We start from the raw sequence: 14,796 nt of genomic DNA on the forward strand, positions 1-14,796 counted from the left end.
TAACTTGACATCTGCTGCGATGTTTCTTCATTTACTTAACGACACAACAAGCAAAGTGCAAATTCTCTCCACTGGAGTTACATAGCCTTATTCTTGAACCTTTGGTTGTGTATTCCGACGCTATTCAAGATGGTCGCCCTTGATATTGTCCACGCCTCCAACGCTCAGTTGCGAGAATTAGGTCCTGGACTCGTCGCATTGTTTGGTAGGTGCCTGTTACTTCTCCAATGGAGATTTTCGCGAATCTAAACTGACTGGATGTAGTTGGTGGAACTAGTGGGATTGGGGAGTTTACACTAAAAGCATTCGTGCAGAATACAATCTCTCCCAGAGTCTATCTCGTCGGCAGGTCTGCTTCAGCCGCAGAACGGATCATAAAAGAATGCGAAGGCCTGAATAAAGATGGGAAGGTCGAGTTTCTGCAGGCCGATGTCACAGAGCTGGCGGAGGTAGACCGCGTCTGCAAGGAGATTGGGACGCGAGAGAAGACGCTCAATCTGCTGGTGCAGACCCAGGGGAATTTTACGTTCGCTGGAAGACAGGGTAAGGAGATATATCTGATCAGAAGAAACCTGGACTTTACTGATTCTCGATTTCCGTGACGTGTAGAAAATGATGAAGGCCTCGACCGCAAAATGACGCTGAACTACTACTCTCGAATGTGCTTTATCCACAACTTACGTCCCCTCCTCCGAAACGGTGCTGCATCTCCCCCACATTTCTCCCGAACCCTGAGTGTCCTCAGCCCGGGCTCTGAGCGCCGTGTCGACCTCGATGATCTAGAGTTAAAGAATTCATATTCGGGTATGAAGTGTGCTAATCACACAGTCCTCATGAATGATCTTATGACCGGCGAATTCGCATCTCGCGAGCCTGGTACCACATTCGTGCATTCGTTTCCAGCGGGCGTCAATACTGGACTTGCAAGGGGGTTGCCTATCTGGGCTAGAGTTCCCTTAAAGGTACTCACGCCCTTGTTATCACCGTTCTTGGTGAGTGCGGATGAAACGGGGGCTCGTCAGCTGTTCATTGCTACGAGTGGCATCTACCCACCTGCCAAGCCGGTAGAGGGCTCGCCTTTTGCCACTGGTACACCCGTACCCAAAACCCTTAATGTTATGAAAGGTGGAGATGGACAGACTGGCAGTGGTGGGTATCTGGTGAATTGGAATGGCGAGATCACGGGGAATAAGATCTTGGACGAGTATCGGGAGAAAGGTGCGTCCAAGACTGTGTGGGAGCATACGATGGGGATTTTTGACCGGGTGGACAAAGCCAATCAAGGCAAAGTAGATGCTGGGAGTTCTTGATATGTTTTACGTTGAGTATCGAACGGTAGCAGGTCGCTTCCCTCCATCTATAATATGTAGTCTCGTCTCCCCTCAATTTGATGTTCTTTTTGGTAATAGGACTTTATGCTGTTATGATGGTATTCATTTACTTTGGGATGGGGAGTCCTTTGGATGTATTTTAACAAATGGTTATTGCTATTATGGAATACCAGATAATTTCATCGTCGATTTCTAGCTAGCACTTGGGGACCATCCTATTCAAGCTAACTGAAATTCCCCAACCCACATCTAGTAAAGCTAGTGGTGGTAAATGACGATTTAAGAAAGATGAGGAGTTCGAGGTATATTAATTAAGTGTTACAAGTGTAAATTGGTGGATGGGATATCATGGAGATACCTGTAGAATCGTGGCACCATAGTAAGCTTACCCAACCTTGACGACAAAAGAAGTCGGACTTGTCGAACAACTGACTGCAGCATGTCGACATACACTCTCAGTCTCACAGCCGCAAAACGGGAAGTAGGTGACAATGTCTTAATTTTATACAAACGCACATTTTCTAACTGCCTAACGCAAGCTGGCAGCTACCATATAAATAGCATAACCCCGCGAAACCCAACTCCCTAACTATGAGATTTCGTCAAAACCAGCTCCCCAACACCAGTCTCATTCAGATACCTATGTTCTAGCTTCCATCCTATCCGGCTATGTTTCCATCTCCGATCCGTTTGGGGCAGTAGCAACACCCTCATAAGGGACGGGGTCGACAGGGTTGTACGCGGCTCCTTCGTTCCCTGGTCCGCTGACTGCAGTTGTAAGTGGGCTGTCGACATTCATTTCTTCCACTTGCTCAGCTGCGAGTTTGCTAACACCATTTTCGGGCTTAGCTTCCGTGGCTGCATCAATAGCAGTATTGGCCGCCTCCGCATCTGCATCTGCCTTTGCTTTCTCCTTTGGGAATGACTTAGAATTATTGACTAGAGGAGTGGTGTCATTGTATATCCTGAGCAACATTGCGGTTCGATCCTCCTTCGCCAACATCAGGTTGAGCGAGTGCAAGCTTCGCCACAATGGGAGCACCATCCGCTCGTTAAACCCACCCTCCGTGGCGGTGGGCTCAATTCGTAGGACGCAGCATCCCATCCCGATGTTATTGACACGCTCTCCAATCTCGTCCAAGTTCTTCCAGCCACCGTCAGCGACCTTGGGGAACATCTCGATAAGCAACTTCCGGAGTGTCTCCTTCTTGTGGAGTCGGACAACTCGCTCTTCCCCGACGTAGCCTTCAAGGATGGGCATTCCTTCGGATTGGATACGCCACCTGCAGACCCCCTCGCCTTGGACGTCTTGTCTCATGAACATTTTGACACCGCCGTGGATGAATTTGATGCCTTTCCCTTCGTTTTCGGTGAGAATATCACGGATCAATGCTGAGGTATAGTAAATCGTCTTCGTAGGGTCGCCTTGGGCGTTGCGGACCATGAATCGATCCCGGGGAAATCTAGGAGATAGTTTATAAAACTGCTCTACAGTGATAACTTCCGGATGCTCTCCCGAAATATACTTGAAGGGTTCTTCAAACTGTTGGCCGGGTCTATTTCGGTTTGGACGGGCCTGAGGTGTTGGCGCGCCTCGCAAATCACCAGGTCGCGTTACGTTGTCCAATTCGGCGCCTGGTGGCGGAGGGTAGTGAACTAAACGGTCAGGGAGGTCCTCTGCTACGAGATCATCCGTGGGGTCGGCCAACCCCGTTTTCATCTTTTTGGGCGACCGGGAACCTTCCAACTCCGACTCTGCGATATCATCCGCAGTTCGCTTCGTCGCTGGGATAGTTGCATCCATGGTAGGGAGTTCTTGGTTTTGGCGGGCGACAGCAGAGGCTTCCTCGATTACTTCGTTTTTGTCAATCACCGAGCTAGACGGAAGGGCATCGGCTGCTTGAATTCGAGGGGCAACACTGCCACCGTCAACTGGTGGAGGCCGTGACTCGATTTCGTCGATAATTGCAGAAACTGGTGGCTTCGGTTCAATCTTCTTCGAATCTGATTCGGGTTTGGCTTTAAATTCAGACTGCTTCTCCAAGATGGCAATGAAAAATCCACCAGTGTCTTGGAGATGCGCATATACTCTCATACATCTCTCCAAAGGAACCTCGGACTCAGGCGAGCCAGGCAACGGCGAAAACATCCCTGGGACAAGCTTCTCAATGGCAGTGGTTGAGCCCTCTGATTCACGCGATGCTTCGACATCCTCGTATGAGTTCCAGACGTCTCCCGCTTTGTCCATGACCTTCCAATTTTTCAGACCTGGACGTCGCTTCAGGAGAGGTAGCTTGTCGTCGGTTGGGAGTAATTGAACCTTGGCCACTCCGCCACATCTCTCAATAGCAGATGTAATCACGGCTTCATTCTCAACAGGATTCATACTACACGTGGAATATACCACACGACCGCCGACCTTGAGCATCTGAAGAGCTCTGACCAGGATGCGAACTTGCGTAATATAAAGCCCAATTGCACTTCCAGGTAGCCAGTCCTTCCACAAGTTGACGTTCTTCCTCAGTGTACCATCTCCAGAGCATGGCACATCCGCCAAGATTCTATCAAATTTCAAGTATCGGTTGTGAGATGGATTATCTGCGGTAGGTGGCAGCTTGATAGACGGATACATGGTAGCATCATGGTTGGTGACAATAAGGTTGGGTGATGACAGTCGTTTGAGCTGATGGATTAACATGTGTGCGCGCTTGTAGTCGGAGTCATTGGCTATGAGAAGACCAGTGGCTCGTCCATAATCACTCGAATCTAGCTCCAGCGCTTCGGCATCTTCGAGCTTAAGATCTGGCCCGGGGCTCACCTCTCGACCATCCTCCTCGGCATACTTCCGCAGGGATTCATGGACGCGGGCTTCCTCTCCTTTATGTACCATCTCGAGCAGTTGTGCAGCCTTGCTTCCAGGTGCCGCGCACATATCCAACACAGTCATGCCGGGTTTCAGATCCATCACTAGAGGCGGGATCATGCTTACGACTTCCTGCCTACTGATATTTCCAACGCTTGTCTCGGATACGAGGAATTTCTGGAAAGCAGCGAATGGCGGGAATTTACGGACAACATTTTTTGGGGTGGTCATCCACCAGGCAAGCTCATCTGGGTACCAGAGAACTGCCTTGGGGGGTTCAACCGGCGTGCCATCGTAATGCGAGATCGTCGATATCTGTGGGATGTATCTATCTTTGAGGAGTTGCTGCACTGCCAGGGCATGTCTATTATATTGTTAGTAGCCATTCATTGTGTGCGCCGGGAGCAATTGATATATCCATGGAATTGTCACATACCCTTTAGAACCTGCAAATCGGAAGCTATTTGGTAATTCCCTTTTATATGCGTCCCAAAAATCACTCTTCTCATCCTCTGAGAGGCCTAGAACATCGTTGTAATATTTCTCGAGACGCTCATTGTTCTTCGGGACCTTTTCAAAGCTGACACGGTTATCTTCCCCCCCGCCACCGCCGCGAGAGCGACCCCCACCACGACCGCCGCCGCGTCCACGACCCTACAGACTGTTAGGACGGTTGAAGATCATTCAATGGTGCTAGGAACATACTCTTTTGCCTCCACGACCCATACTTTCACAATTGTTGGGTCTGTACGGTGGTGGTGCTGTTTGGAGGGTGATAGTGTCGAAGGTATTTCTGGCCTACGAAGATATCGCACAAAAATGAAGCTCTCAATTGACCAGGGCCTGCGGTCCGGCAAAATATTTCACCGATATTCCCGTGATCGTGCACGTGCGCTCTCAACCCCACATTCCCCGCCCCTATCTACAGCTCTGTACCACGTAAGCAACACAACAGTGATATCCACCCACGGCTTGTTGATTCCGGTTCCAATTATAACAGGTTACAGATAGCCAGTGTATGTCTGTTGATCTTTCCTAACCTGAATCATTAAGTTACGTTCCACAGTGGGCCCCTGTCCCTTTGCCCCACCCATGCCAATACAAGAACAAGAACAAGTTGTTCATGTATATGTCATGATACCGCAGCGACTTGCCCTTCCGTTTTCCTTTTCTCTTGTCCTTCCTATATACATACCTAGTGTTGAGCTTCCAAGACAGGACAGGTCAAGATGGAGCCCGCATGGGATCAAGATTGTATCACGCAGTCAACTGCAGATGTGGATTACATGACGAGTTTGGGACTCCAGAGCAACATAAGCACCGCTGCTGCAGATAAGCTTTTTTACTACCAGCGTGGCATATCGAGCCTGTCAGGTGCAGTGCCAATTCTGGTGCTCCTCCATGGATATCCCCAGACGTAGGTTTATTTGATGCCAGCCTTCGTTGTAAAATGCTGATGTCGAGGCAGGAATTTCATGTGCGTATGAGTACTTCGTATTTGTGTTCTGACTCATACTCTCAAAATCGTACTTTAACGAGGCCTTTCCCTTAGATACAGGATATTATTTTTGTTTCGGCTCATTGATCAGACTCTAACTCCTGGGCTACAGGTGGAGACATGTAAGAACCCTCAATTAATAAAGCTTCAAAGACCCCAACTAACACGTATTATAGGTCATTCAGCGCCTCCCATCTGATATTCCTATCTTCGTTCCAGATGTACGAAATCTCCCCCACCATTCGGCATTTCCATCTAACGTCTTAGCTCCCCGGCTACGGTCGCTCAGCGCCGCTCTCAGTCCCCAATAACAAACACAACGCCGGCCAAGCGATACTCCAAACGCTACGCTCCATCATACCACACAAGGGCATTCATCCTATCATCCTCGCAGGGCATGACCGCAGTGCTCGCATCTGCCACCGCCTCAGCGTTGACAACCAGGAGCCAACAGGCCTCCCCATAAAAGGTACCATCCTACTTGACATCATCCCAACCATAGAACAATGGAGTCGCATGACGAATCCAGGGAGTATTATACGATCCTTTCATTGGTCGCTCCTTGCCAACGTCGAGGTCGCAACATCGATGATCAAAAGCCAAGGCGGCGACGTCTTCACAAAGATGTTATTTTCACGCTGGGCTGGTCGAAACCCTGCTGGGGACGCCACCCTCCAAGAAAACGACGCTGTGAACGTCTATGCTAATTCTTTCAAATATGAATCCGTCATCCGCGCTGCATGCGAAGACTACCGAGCAGGTGCTCAGGAGGATATCCAGCGGCAGGAGCAAGATCAGAAGGACGGAAGAAAGCTGGATGTTGATACGCTGCTGCTTTATTCGGCGGCATATTTGGGCAGTAGCTGTGATGTGAAACAGGTATGGGAAGCCTGGATGGGGAGTGGGAAGTTAGAAGGCCAGGCTTTTGAAGAGGGCGTCGGTCACTTTATCGCTGAGGAGGCACCCGCTGCGGCGACTTTGGCAATTGTGTCGTTCTATCGCAGCCATTACTAGTTGTTTGTAAGGGTATCAAGCCAAAAAAAGGTGCTATGGGTATGCCGATGCACCTGTACTAGCTGTGTTTTACTTTGGATACTACTTGTATACGGTAATACGCTTCAGCCCTTGAGGAAAGGACATTACCAGCTGCCTAGATGCGTGAGAAAGTGAGACAAACTTTCTATGTTGACGCCGATCTAAGGCATAAGCAGCCATGTGGACTGTGGCAACGCACTATTGTGATCAGACGGCCCTCAACACTAGCTCAGGATAGCCTCGGAAGGATTGAAGCATGTAGATTGGTTGAGGGAGCGGAGAACACCTAACGCGATGCGAACGATAAACTTAGCTGTTATTGGTTAGACTAAAAGATATAAGTAAGAGAATGGCAGATCTACTTATTGGATTCAATAATGAGTTTGGCCTGGTGCTTTCCGTACTGTAACCATTTGTTAAACCTGGTCTGCGCTGTTTTACGTATGTCGATTCGACTAGTCCGTGAAGAGTGGGCGGATGACTACTTGAAGGCCGTCGCGGACGCATCACGAGAAGCTGGGTTCTCCTCGTAGTACTAGGCTTTAGCAGTGGAGCATACCCCGTATTAAACTTTCGGGAATAATGGAGAAATTAGACATGACAGATCGGATGCTTACGAGTACAGTACGTGCCCAAGCCATTTCCATGCCGCCAAGCATGGGGTTTGGAGGTGTGGTGTGGGGAACTGAAGAACTGGAGAAGTGCCAAGTTGAACCCGAAAATCCAAGAACGCCAAGTTGCTAAGTGTCCCTGTGTCCCTGTGTCCCGCGGGGCTCTAGCGGGTAGAGAATAGTAGATTTATACCACTGTTAACTCCGCTGTTTCCCCTACCCACCCTTCTCCTTCTCTTGAGACCATTACTTATTTCTGTTCTGGCCTTCTCTACCTTGCCATCCCCGCACTTGCCCAATCTATTATGGAATGGCCGGCCTCCCTTCCGACATCTTCGGTGGAGGATGACATTGTCGCCAACGACAAGGGCCGCAAGAGGCGGCGAATTGCTGTGGCTTGCCGCGCATGTCGCACGAGGAAATCGCGGGTACGATTCGTTCCAGCCACTGCTATATCCAGTTTGCACCTAGGGACAACAAAGTACCAGATCTGCTGACGACTGGGCATGGGGCAGTGCGACGGTCAACGACCAAAGTGCTCGATGTGCTGTAGCTTGAACTATGATTGTGTCTATGCGCAATCTGCTTCAATGTCCAATGCCATTGTAGGGAAGGAGTAAGCGCCTTGGAGATATGACAGGGTATCAGCTAACAGCTCAGATATCTGGGAAGCATGGAGGGTCGCCTGGCCTCGGTTGAGAGGAGGCTGGAAAGGCTTGAGGCACAGGGACCTCCGGAGGAGCAGTTACCATTAGGCGAAAGTCCTGGAGGCCAACTGCGCGAAAGCCCTAAACCTGTGCTGTGCACAAACGCGCCAGGCGGTAACAAGGGTAATCAGTCCTTACCACTGAAAGTCAACGGAGGCACTGATCAGGCACCAATCGACCCTGTAGAGTTAGCCAGGGGCGAGGATGATGATGAGATTGAGATTGGTTATGTCGGTATGCTAGACGATGGGGAGCAGCAAATATAGATGCTGACTACCAACTCAGGTCCTTCTTCTAACACGGCCTTTACACGGCACATATCTAGAGCTGTGTTGCGGCTCTATATTGCACCAGAGACTGGTGCAGGCACAGGGAATCCGGAAAGGTTGCAGCCATTCCAAGACGACAGCATGACCCAATCTGCTCGCCACCTGTCGTCCTCAAAAGTAGCAGCTTCTAATTGGAGAAGCCAGCCTCAAATAGCACAGGATGTGGTCAATCTATACGAGCGACCTTCCGACGTCGAAGCGATGTCTCTGATAGATATGTATTTTGCAGATACTGGCTTGCTGTTTCCGTACCTCCATGAAGAGACATTTCGGGCGACGTACGAGGCGATGAAAAGAGACCATTGGAGAAATCCGCAGAAGACGTGGCTTGCAATACTAAACGTGGTATTTGCAGTCGGAACGAGTATGAACATTTCGGCCAATTGGAGTGCTCAAGATCGTGCAGCCATGTCAGACACCTACTACCAGCGGGCGTTAGGCCTCTGTGAAAGACAGATCTGGCAGGGCTGCACAGTAGAACTCGGTAAGTACTGTTACACTACCGAAACGTTCCTCTGAATTACACAAGCCTTACCATTCGTTCGATAGTGCAATGTCTCCTTCTGATGGGACAGTACCTTCAAGGGATGCAATTCACTCAGACATGGATAATACATGGCCTTGCTGTAAAAGCAGCCTTCCAAGTCGGCTTACATTCTGCTGAGCGTTCAAAGACTCTGGCACCTATCGACCGCGAGATGAGAAAGCGGATATGGTATGGGTGTGTGGTCTTAGATAGGCGAGTTTTAGCTCTTAACAGTCTCGTTCCGAGTTCAATGCTCACGAGAACTAGGACACTGAGCATGACATTTGGACGGCCTGCTTCGATACCCGAGTCATATGTCCGTCTAGAGCTCCCGGTCGCTGTTGATACCGACCATCCTTTGTCACAGATTGATACTAGAAAACGCAATGGCGTGGACTTGTTCAACGCAACGATGTTAGTCACCACCTCCCACACGTGTGACACGCTGACGCCAGACTAGTTGCCTATACCGAGTCATGTGGAAAGTAATTGATACTCTTTACGATGGTAACATGAGCTGCGATACCTCTATAAGTATTTTCGATACCGGAAAGTGTCTCATTGAGCTCGAACGGGACCTAGTTGAGTGGGAACGCTCCGTCCCGGGAACCTTGGGTCTCAAGACCTTGCAGGACATACAGTCGATCCACGAAGATCCAGATCTGCAGGAGAAATGTGGAGTCATACTTACTTTGCGTTACCAGAATCTCCGAATCCTCGCCCATCGACCAATCTTGGTCAGGTTCCTCCAGATCTGCGGAGATGCTAACAGGAACGATCGAGAACTGGCACTGCTTCAACAAATTGGGTCGCCAAGCATCGAAGTCTGTATTCAATCGTCGCGAGAAATTATCACGATCGCCAATCTCATCGTACAGTCTACAGGTACCCGGCGTGGCTTGCTGGGTGCTTGGTGGTCTTCGCTCTACTTTAGTAAGTTCGTGGTTCTTTGATGCGAAATTGTTCATTCTATACACGACACTAACCTTGCCAGCTTTCAACGCAGGGCTTGTCATATTTGCATGCGCCCTTGTCAATCAGACAGTTGGCTTCACCCGGGATTCTCTATCGGAGTCGTTGGCCACGGCAGAGCACACCCTGCAAGTAGCTGTAAATGCATTGTTGCTCTTAGACAATGGGAACAAAGTCGTGGAGAAGTGTGCTCGATACCTAGGTCGACTAGCTCAGTTTCTGTCATATTTTGGTAAGTACACCTCAAACCGTTATTTCAAGCGATTCTTTGATCTGACTGCAGTGTCAAATGTCGCAGTGTCAACCCCATCCAGCACCGTAAGATATCCATGGATGGGCGCAGAGCATCTCGCATCTGATCTGCCGAGCTCGTCATCTACCATTATACCACAGATGAGTATGCCTGACTTTGGATCTCACCAGGCCAGGTCCGGTATGGATCTTGGTGGGTTTATGATGGAGAGCGACTTGGACTTCCTAAATTATTTCCGTGTCCCGCCTACCTAGCTGTGCACGAAATGTAACCAGATTCACACTAATTATAACTTCTATGTACTGTACCACCAAGTCCCATGTCTATCGTGGTATTCTAGCAAAAGATTGATGATGGGTATAAACCGCGTGGGTATACCTGTGATTACCTCTTCGGACGTTTCACTCTCGTCTCTTTAATATCATCGAATGTGTATCCCTCGGCCGGCTACTTGGGATTTTTAGCGTATTTCACTAAGTAATAATGGGGAACGCAAAAAGTAAACAGACTCTATACTTATAAACAAAGCCATCTTTGCTATTCCCCCAAGTCCTATTTTACCGTTGTACGCTACCAGCTCATGGCAAATATTCGTAGTATGTTGAGAATTAAAATCGCTCAATAGAGTAAAAATCATCTCTATTCACTACATGAGTATTTCTAACTGGACATGTACATGAACAACCTCTTCAGGGTGAAGCAGCATTGACATACAGACCTGCCACTTCCACCTCCTTAACCCACAGTTCCCATGGCCTCTGCACGGACCAAGAGGTCATTTCTGTTGAAGCGTCTGCCTCTAATCCACTAAGGTAACATATTTCGGCCGCATTATCTATCGCCGCGCCAAAATGTGCTGCTCGGGTTATCAGGGCGGTTGTCTGTATAGTCGCATTCTTCTGCGTGTAGATCGCTCGCAAAATACATTGCTTGATATCTGGTGCAATAACAGTGAAGCCGTGGCCTCGCATGAGGACAACCGCGTGGTTAGATTTCCCCGGGTCCTGGCTCGAGAAATGCGTGGCAAGGTTGGCGCCTAGATGGACGTTCCTGACGAGCATATCGGGGCAATCGCTTGTTTTGATGTGCTTCCTTATATCAAATACAGGAGTCGTTTCCCCCAAGAAGCCCGCCATATGAAAGCAAGGCTTTAAAGGAACACCTAAGAAAATTTGAGTTAGAGAGCAACAGCAGAGGAGCTAGAATTCTCACCCGTTATGCTGTAGGGAACTACAGCATCTGAATGGCTATGGATGACGCTTTGAGTCTCCGGGTACATTTTATAGATCTCGCTATGTATACAGCGCTCGGCGTATCCCGGGGATGATTTAGGATCAAGTGGCTCAGCGTTGTCGACGTGGTACGCAATGATGTCTGATGGAGAGGATATTGTGCCCGGAGCGATGTTTCGTGACATGATGAACACATTGGGTTGGTACGGATGCCGCACTGATAGATGACCGTAGGCATCCAAAACACTGCGAAAAATTAGTCGGAGTTTACATAGGCCTGCGTGGACTAGAACTTGCCCGTGATAATGTAAGATGTGGGAGCCAGTGATTAAATCGCGGTACAATTGTCGCAAAGTAGCCTCTTGCTCGACCATGACTGGTGTAGGACCCAAGCCCTGCGGAGTCGTGTCCATGACCAGTTTGAAACGCTCGGGCAACGTTGATTCGAGCGATGTGGTTGTGTGGTAACAAGAAACTTCAAGTTGCTCTGTGGTGAGGCTAGAATTGCCAAGGGATGGGCAGGAACATTGGACTGCTGCTTTTCACTCGAACACAAGGGCAAGTAATATAATAAACAGGCGGCGATAAGCAATGCCCATGTCCTACCACAACATTCTGACTAAGTGGTCTGTGGAGATAGGGGGAACGATCCGTACTGTTGGTGGGCTGTGTCTCCACAAATAGTGTTCTATCTCTGGAACTTTCTGTACTTTAGCTGTGATTTGGCCGACTACTCGGCTGTGAATTTTAGTACGGCAGGGGTTGAGCCAGATCATCGGGTCGTGATCCGACGAACCTGCTTTCTAGGATCGGATTTAGCGGATACAATAATTTCTACATGGATTTGTCGGGTAATGAGCGGACATTGTATATCCTAGATCGATCACTAATGTTACTCAAGCTACTATACTATCCGTGGAATAGGATATAAAACTTCCCCAGACCCTACTTAATTCCCCGCTGTCTTCATTCATGCTCGAAGCTATTTCCCCCCCTGAGACTATTGAAAATACAACTTTTCGTGCCGGGAATTTTGGCCCTCGACAAAATGCCAGAGTCCTGTGAAAAACAGCCCGACAATTGTTCACATATCGAAGGCTCCCAGATCTCGACAAAGACAGAACCTGATGGGGAACCTATTCAGGGAGAGGTCTCCCACGATGTTAATCATCCGCTCGTATGCTCTATTCCCTATATCTTCTTGTTATGCGCTCATAATTTACAGAATTGGCCCCTTTGGCAACGGCAATATATAGCTCTGCTGATCTCAGTCCTTGGGTTCTCTGGACAGTGTAAGTCATCTTCAATCTCGCGAAGAATAATACTAACTTCTTAAAGTAAGCTCTGCATTGATCAACCCAGCTTTTAAGGTCATGTCTTTGGATCTTGGGGTAACCGTGCCACAAGCGTCCTACCTCACAACTGTTTTCGTTCTTTTTGGTGGTGTCGTCCCGATGTTCGTTGTACCTTTCAGTAATGTCTACGGGAGGAGGATTCTCTACGTGGTACGTTGGCGTGCGGTCAAGCTTTCCGCAACTTCTAACTGAGCTGGTAGATATTTGGTGCTATTGCAGTCGCTGGCAACATTGGCTCTGCTGCTGCTCCTACATACGGGGGTGTGTTCGCAGGTAGGGTATTTAATGGCATCGGCTCAAGTATTCCCCTTGGGCTGGGACCGTCAACTGTAAGAGCGCCTGCTTTGTTGCAATCCTGCAGGTCCTAACTCTCACCAGATTTGTGACTTATTCCCACAAGAGCGTCGAGGGCTTTACATGGGCATATACGTCCTGTTAGTTAATAACGGGCCACATCTGGCACCTATAATCGGAGGTTTCGTCACTGAAAAAATCGGCTGGCGGTGGTGCATTTGGATCCCAACGATATTTCAAGGCTGCCTCTGGATAATTACCGTGCTGACACTCCCGGAAACCCTCTACTCCCAGAACGGTGAAAATGTTAGCAACAGAGAGAAGAAGTCGTATCTGAAAAAACTCCTTTTCCACGGCAAGATCGTTGACCGGCCTATTCGACTACGTGACTTCGGCGCGTCCTTCCGTATGATTAAGTATGGGGCGGTCTTGCTTCCTTGCTTGTACTTCGGAACCGCAAATACGTACGGTAGCATTCTATATGCTGTTACCGGAGCTAAAATCACCTCCGAGGTGTTCAAATTCAACACTGGTCAGACAGGCATGTTCATGGGCATTCCGCTCACAGTGGGATGTACCATCGGAGAATTCGGGGCGGGGTGGGTTAGCGATCTGATCATCAACAACTATGCGGCGAGGCATAATGGCTATCGAAAGCCGGAAGTGAGGCTTTGGTTGTTGCCGCTCTGCTCGCTGTTATTCATTGGGACATCAGTGTATGGGTACTGCATTGAAAACGAAAAGCCATGGATCATGGCTGCGGTAGCTTGTGCTGTTGCGGGAGTCGGTTCCCAGGTGGCGACAACAGTTGTTTATACGTACATCACGGACTCGTATAAGCCTCAATCTGGGGAGGTTGGTGCTGTCATCAACTTGATAAAGTCTCGTACGTTAACCACGACCTATATGTGACAATGCTGACTCAATAAAGTTTACGCCTTTAACACTGGGTTTTATGCCCTTCCTCTTTCGGAGGCCATTGGATATGATGCTGCATTCGGTTTGCTTGCAGGCATCAACGCTCTCACGCTGCTACCTCTCATCTATCTCATCTATGGTGGAGAATCTCTCCGTGCGAAACAAGGAATTCCAAGTATTCAAGGGGAGCTTTAGTTCTGGTTTAATTTTACTGATATGTGCAATCAGTGTAATGGTTACAACCTGTAGTATCTTAGTATACCTAGCTACCCATATAATCTCTTAAGCCAGGTGATGGGATGTGTCAGCGTTAAATTCATGCAATGCAACTACCCAATCTAACCCCCAGGTCATGGTCGATTAGCCTCCCTCCGCTTCGCCATACCAGCTGCTATGACTACATTCTAAGCAGAAAATCCTTTACCAGCGTAGTACCGTATATAGAAATCGGGCTACGGGATCAGCTACACTAGCGGGAGGGCATTGAGGGGTGGCGAGCAGCTTCTTCTGCGTCGATATTTTGCTGTAAGTATCTTGGTCCCTATCCGGATTTGATTGAAGTACAAGGTTGATGGAGCTTAGCAATGAAGTTGGATCGGTGGAGCGAATTGCAGCGATACAAGACCCTTTATATGCGCATTCGTGAGTCTCCGGACGACCTTCTTTTCAACTGTATCGCATCGCGCACGGCTTAGTGAGTGAATGAAGATGTCGCCAATATGGATATGTACTTCGTCTTCCTCAAGACACGCTCAATATAGAACTGGAATTCGCGTGTGGTGTTCTTGAGGCCGAAGGGGAGTGTGCAGAACTGATCGAGCCCCCTTGGCCCAGCAATGGCAGGCTATTTTCCATACCTTTGCTCCCAGTCC

At 48.9% G+C, this 14,796-nt stretch overlaps 6 protein-coding genes across 6 annotated transcripts; 4 read left to right on the top strand and 2 right to left on the bottom strand.

Moving 5' to 3' along the window:
- Positions 1-129: 129 nt before the first annotated feature.
- On the top strand, positions 130-1,310 carry BP5553_06409 (Uncharacterized protein; the record flags this gene model as incomplete). Its single annotated transcript, XM_032015032.1, has 3 exons — positions 130-205; positions 265-543; positions 610-1,310. 3 exons carry the CDS (start codon positions 130-132, stop codon positions 1,308-1,310), a joined length of 1,056 nt encoding a protein of 351 aa, XP_031868453.1.
- Positions 1,311-1,998: 688 nt separating this feature from the next.
- On the bottom strand, positions 1,999-4,920 carry BP5553_06410 (S-adenosyl-L-methionine-dependent methyltransferase; the record flags this gene model as incomplete). The annotated part of the gene is made up of 3 exons (XM_032015033.1): positions 1,999-4,558; positions 4,631-4,848; positions 4,900-4,920. 3 exons carry the CDS (start codon positions 4,918-4,920, stop codon positions 1,999-2,001), a joined length of 2,799 nt encoding a protein of 932 aa, XP_031868454.1.
- A 503-nt stretch (positions 4,921-5,423) lies between these two features.
- Positions 5,424-6,706, top strand: BP5553_06411 (putative Fluoroacetate dehalogenase; the record flags this gene model as incomplete). The annotated part of the gene is made up of 4 exons (XM_032015034.1): positions 5,424-5,611; positions 5,805-5,814; positions 5,869-5,913; positions 5,960-6,706. 4 exons carry the CDS (start codon positions 5,424-5,426, stop codon positions 6,704-6,706), a joined length of 990 nt encoding a protein of 329 aa, XP_031868455.1.
- A 1,222-nt stretch (positions 6,707-7,928) lies between these two features.
- Positions 7,929-10,379, top strand: BP5553_06412 (uncharacterized protein; the record flags this gene model as incomplete). Its single annotated transcript, XM_032015035.1, has 8 exons — positions 7,929-7,954; positions 7,999-8,279; positions 8,331-8,858; positions 8,924-9,089; positions 9,168-9,314; positions 9,361-9,833; positions 9,895-10,104; positions 10,156-10,379. 8 exons carry the CDS (start codon positions 7,929-7,931, stop codon positions 10,377-10,379), a joined length of 2,055 nt encoding a protein of 684 aa, XP_031868456.1.
- A 435-nt stretch (positions 10,380-10,814) lies between these two features.
- Positions 10,815-11,542, bottom strand: BP5553_06413 (Uncharacterized protein; the record flags this gene model as incomplete). The annotated part of the gene is made up of 2 exons (XM_032015036.1): positions 10,815-11,287; positions 11,338-11,542. The coding sequence occupies 2 exons, from the start codon at positions 11,540-11,542 to the stop codon at positions 10,815-10,817; spliced, it is 678 nt and encodes a 225-aa protein (XP_031868457.1).
- An 863-nt stretch (positions 11,543-12,405) lies between these two features.
- On the top strand, positions 12,406-14,119 carry BP5553_06414 (Uncharacterized protein; the record flags this gene model as incomplete). Its single annotated transcript, XM_032015037.1, has 6 exons — positions 12,406-12,534; positions 12,583-12,649; positions 12,696-12,862; positions 12,913-13,041; positions 13,091-13,892; positions 13,938-14,119. 6 exons carry the CDS (start codon positions 12,406-12,408, stop codon positions 14,117-14,119), a joined length of 1,476 nt encoding a protein of 491 aa, XP_031868458.1.
- Between the last annotated feature and the right edge of the window lie 677 nt (positions 14,120-14,796).

The sequence above is a fragment of the Venustampulla echinocandica genome (genome assembly GCF_003357145.1).
Source record: "Venustampulla echinocandica strain BP 5553 chromosome Unknown scaffold_4, whole genome shotgun sequence".
In the NCBI taxonomy this organism is placed as follows: domain Eukaryota; kingdom Fungi; phylum Ascomycota; class Leotiomycetes; order Helotiales; family Pleuroascaceae; genus Venustampulla; species Venustampulla echinocandica.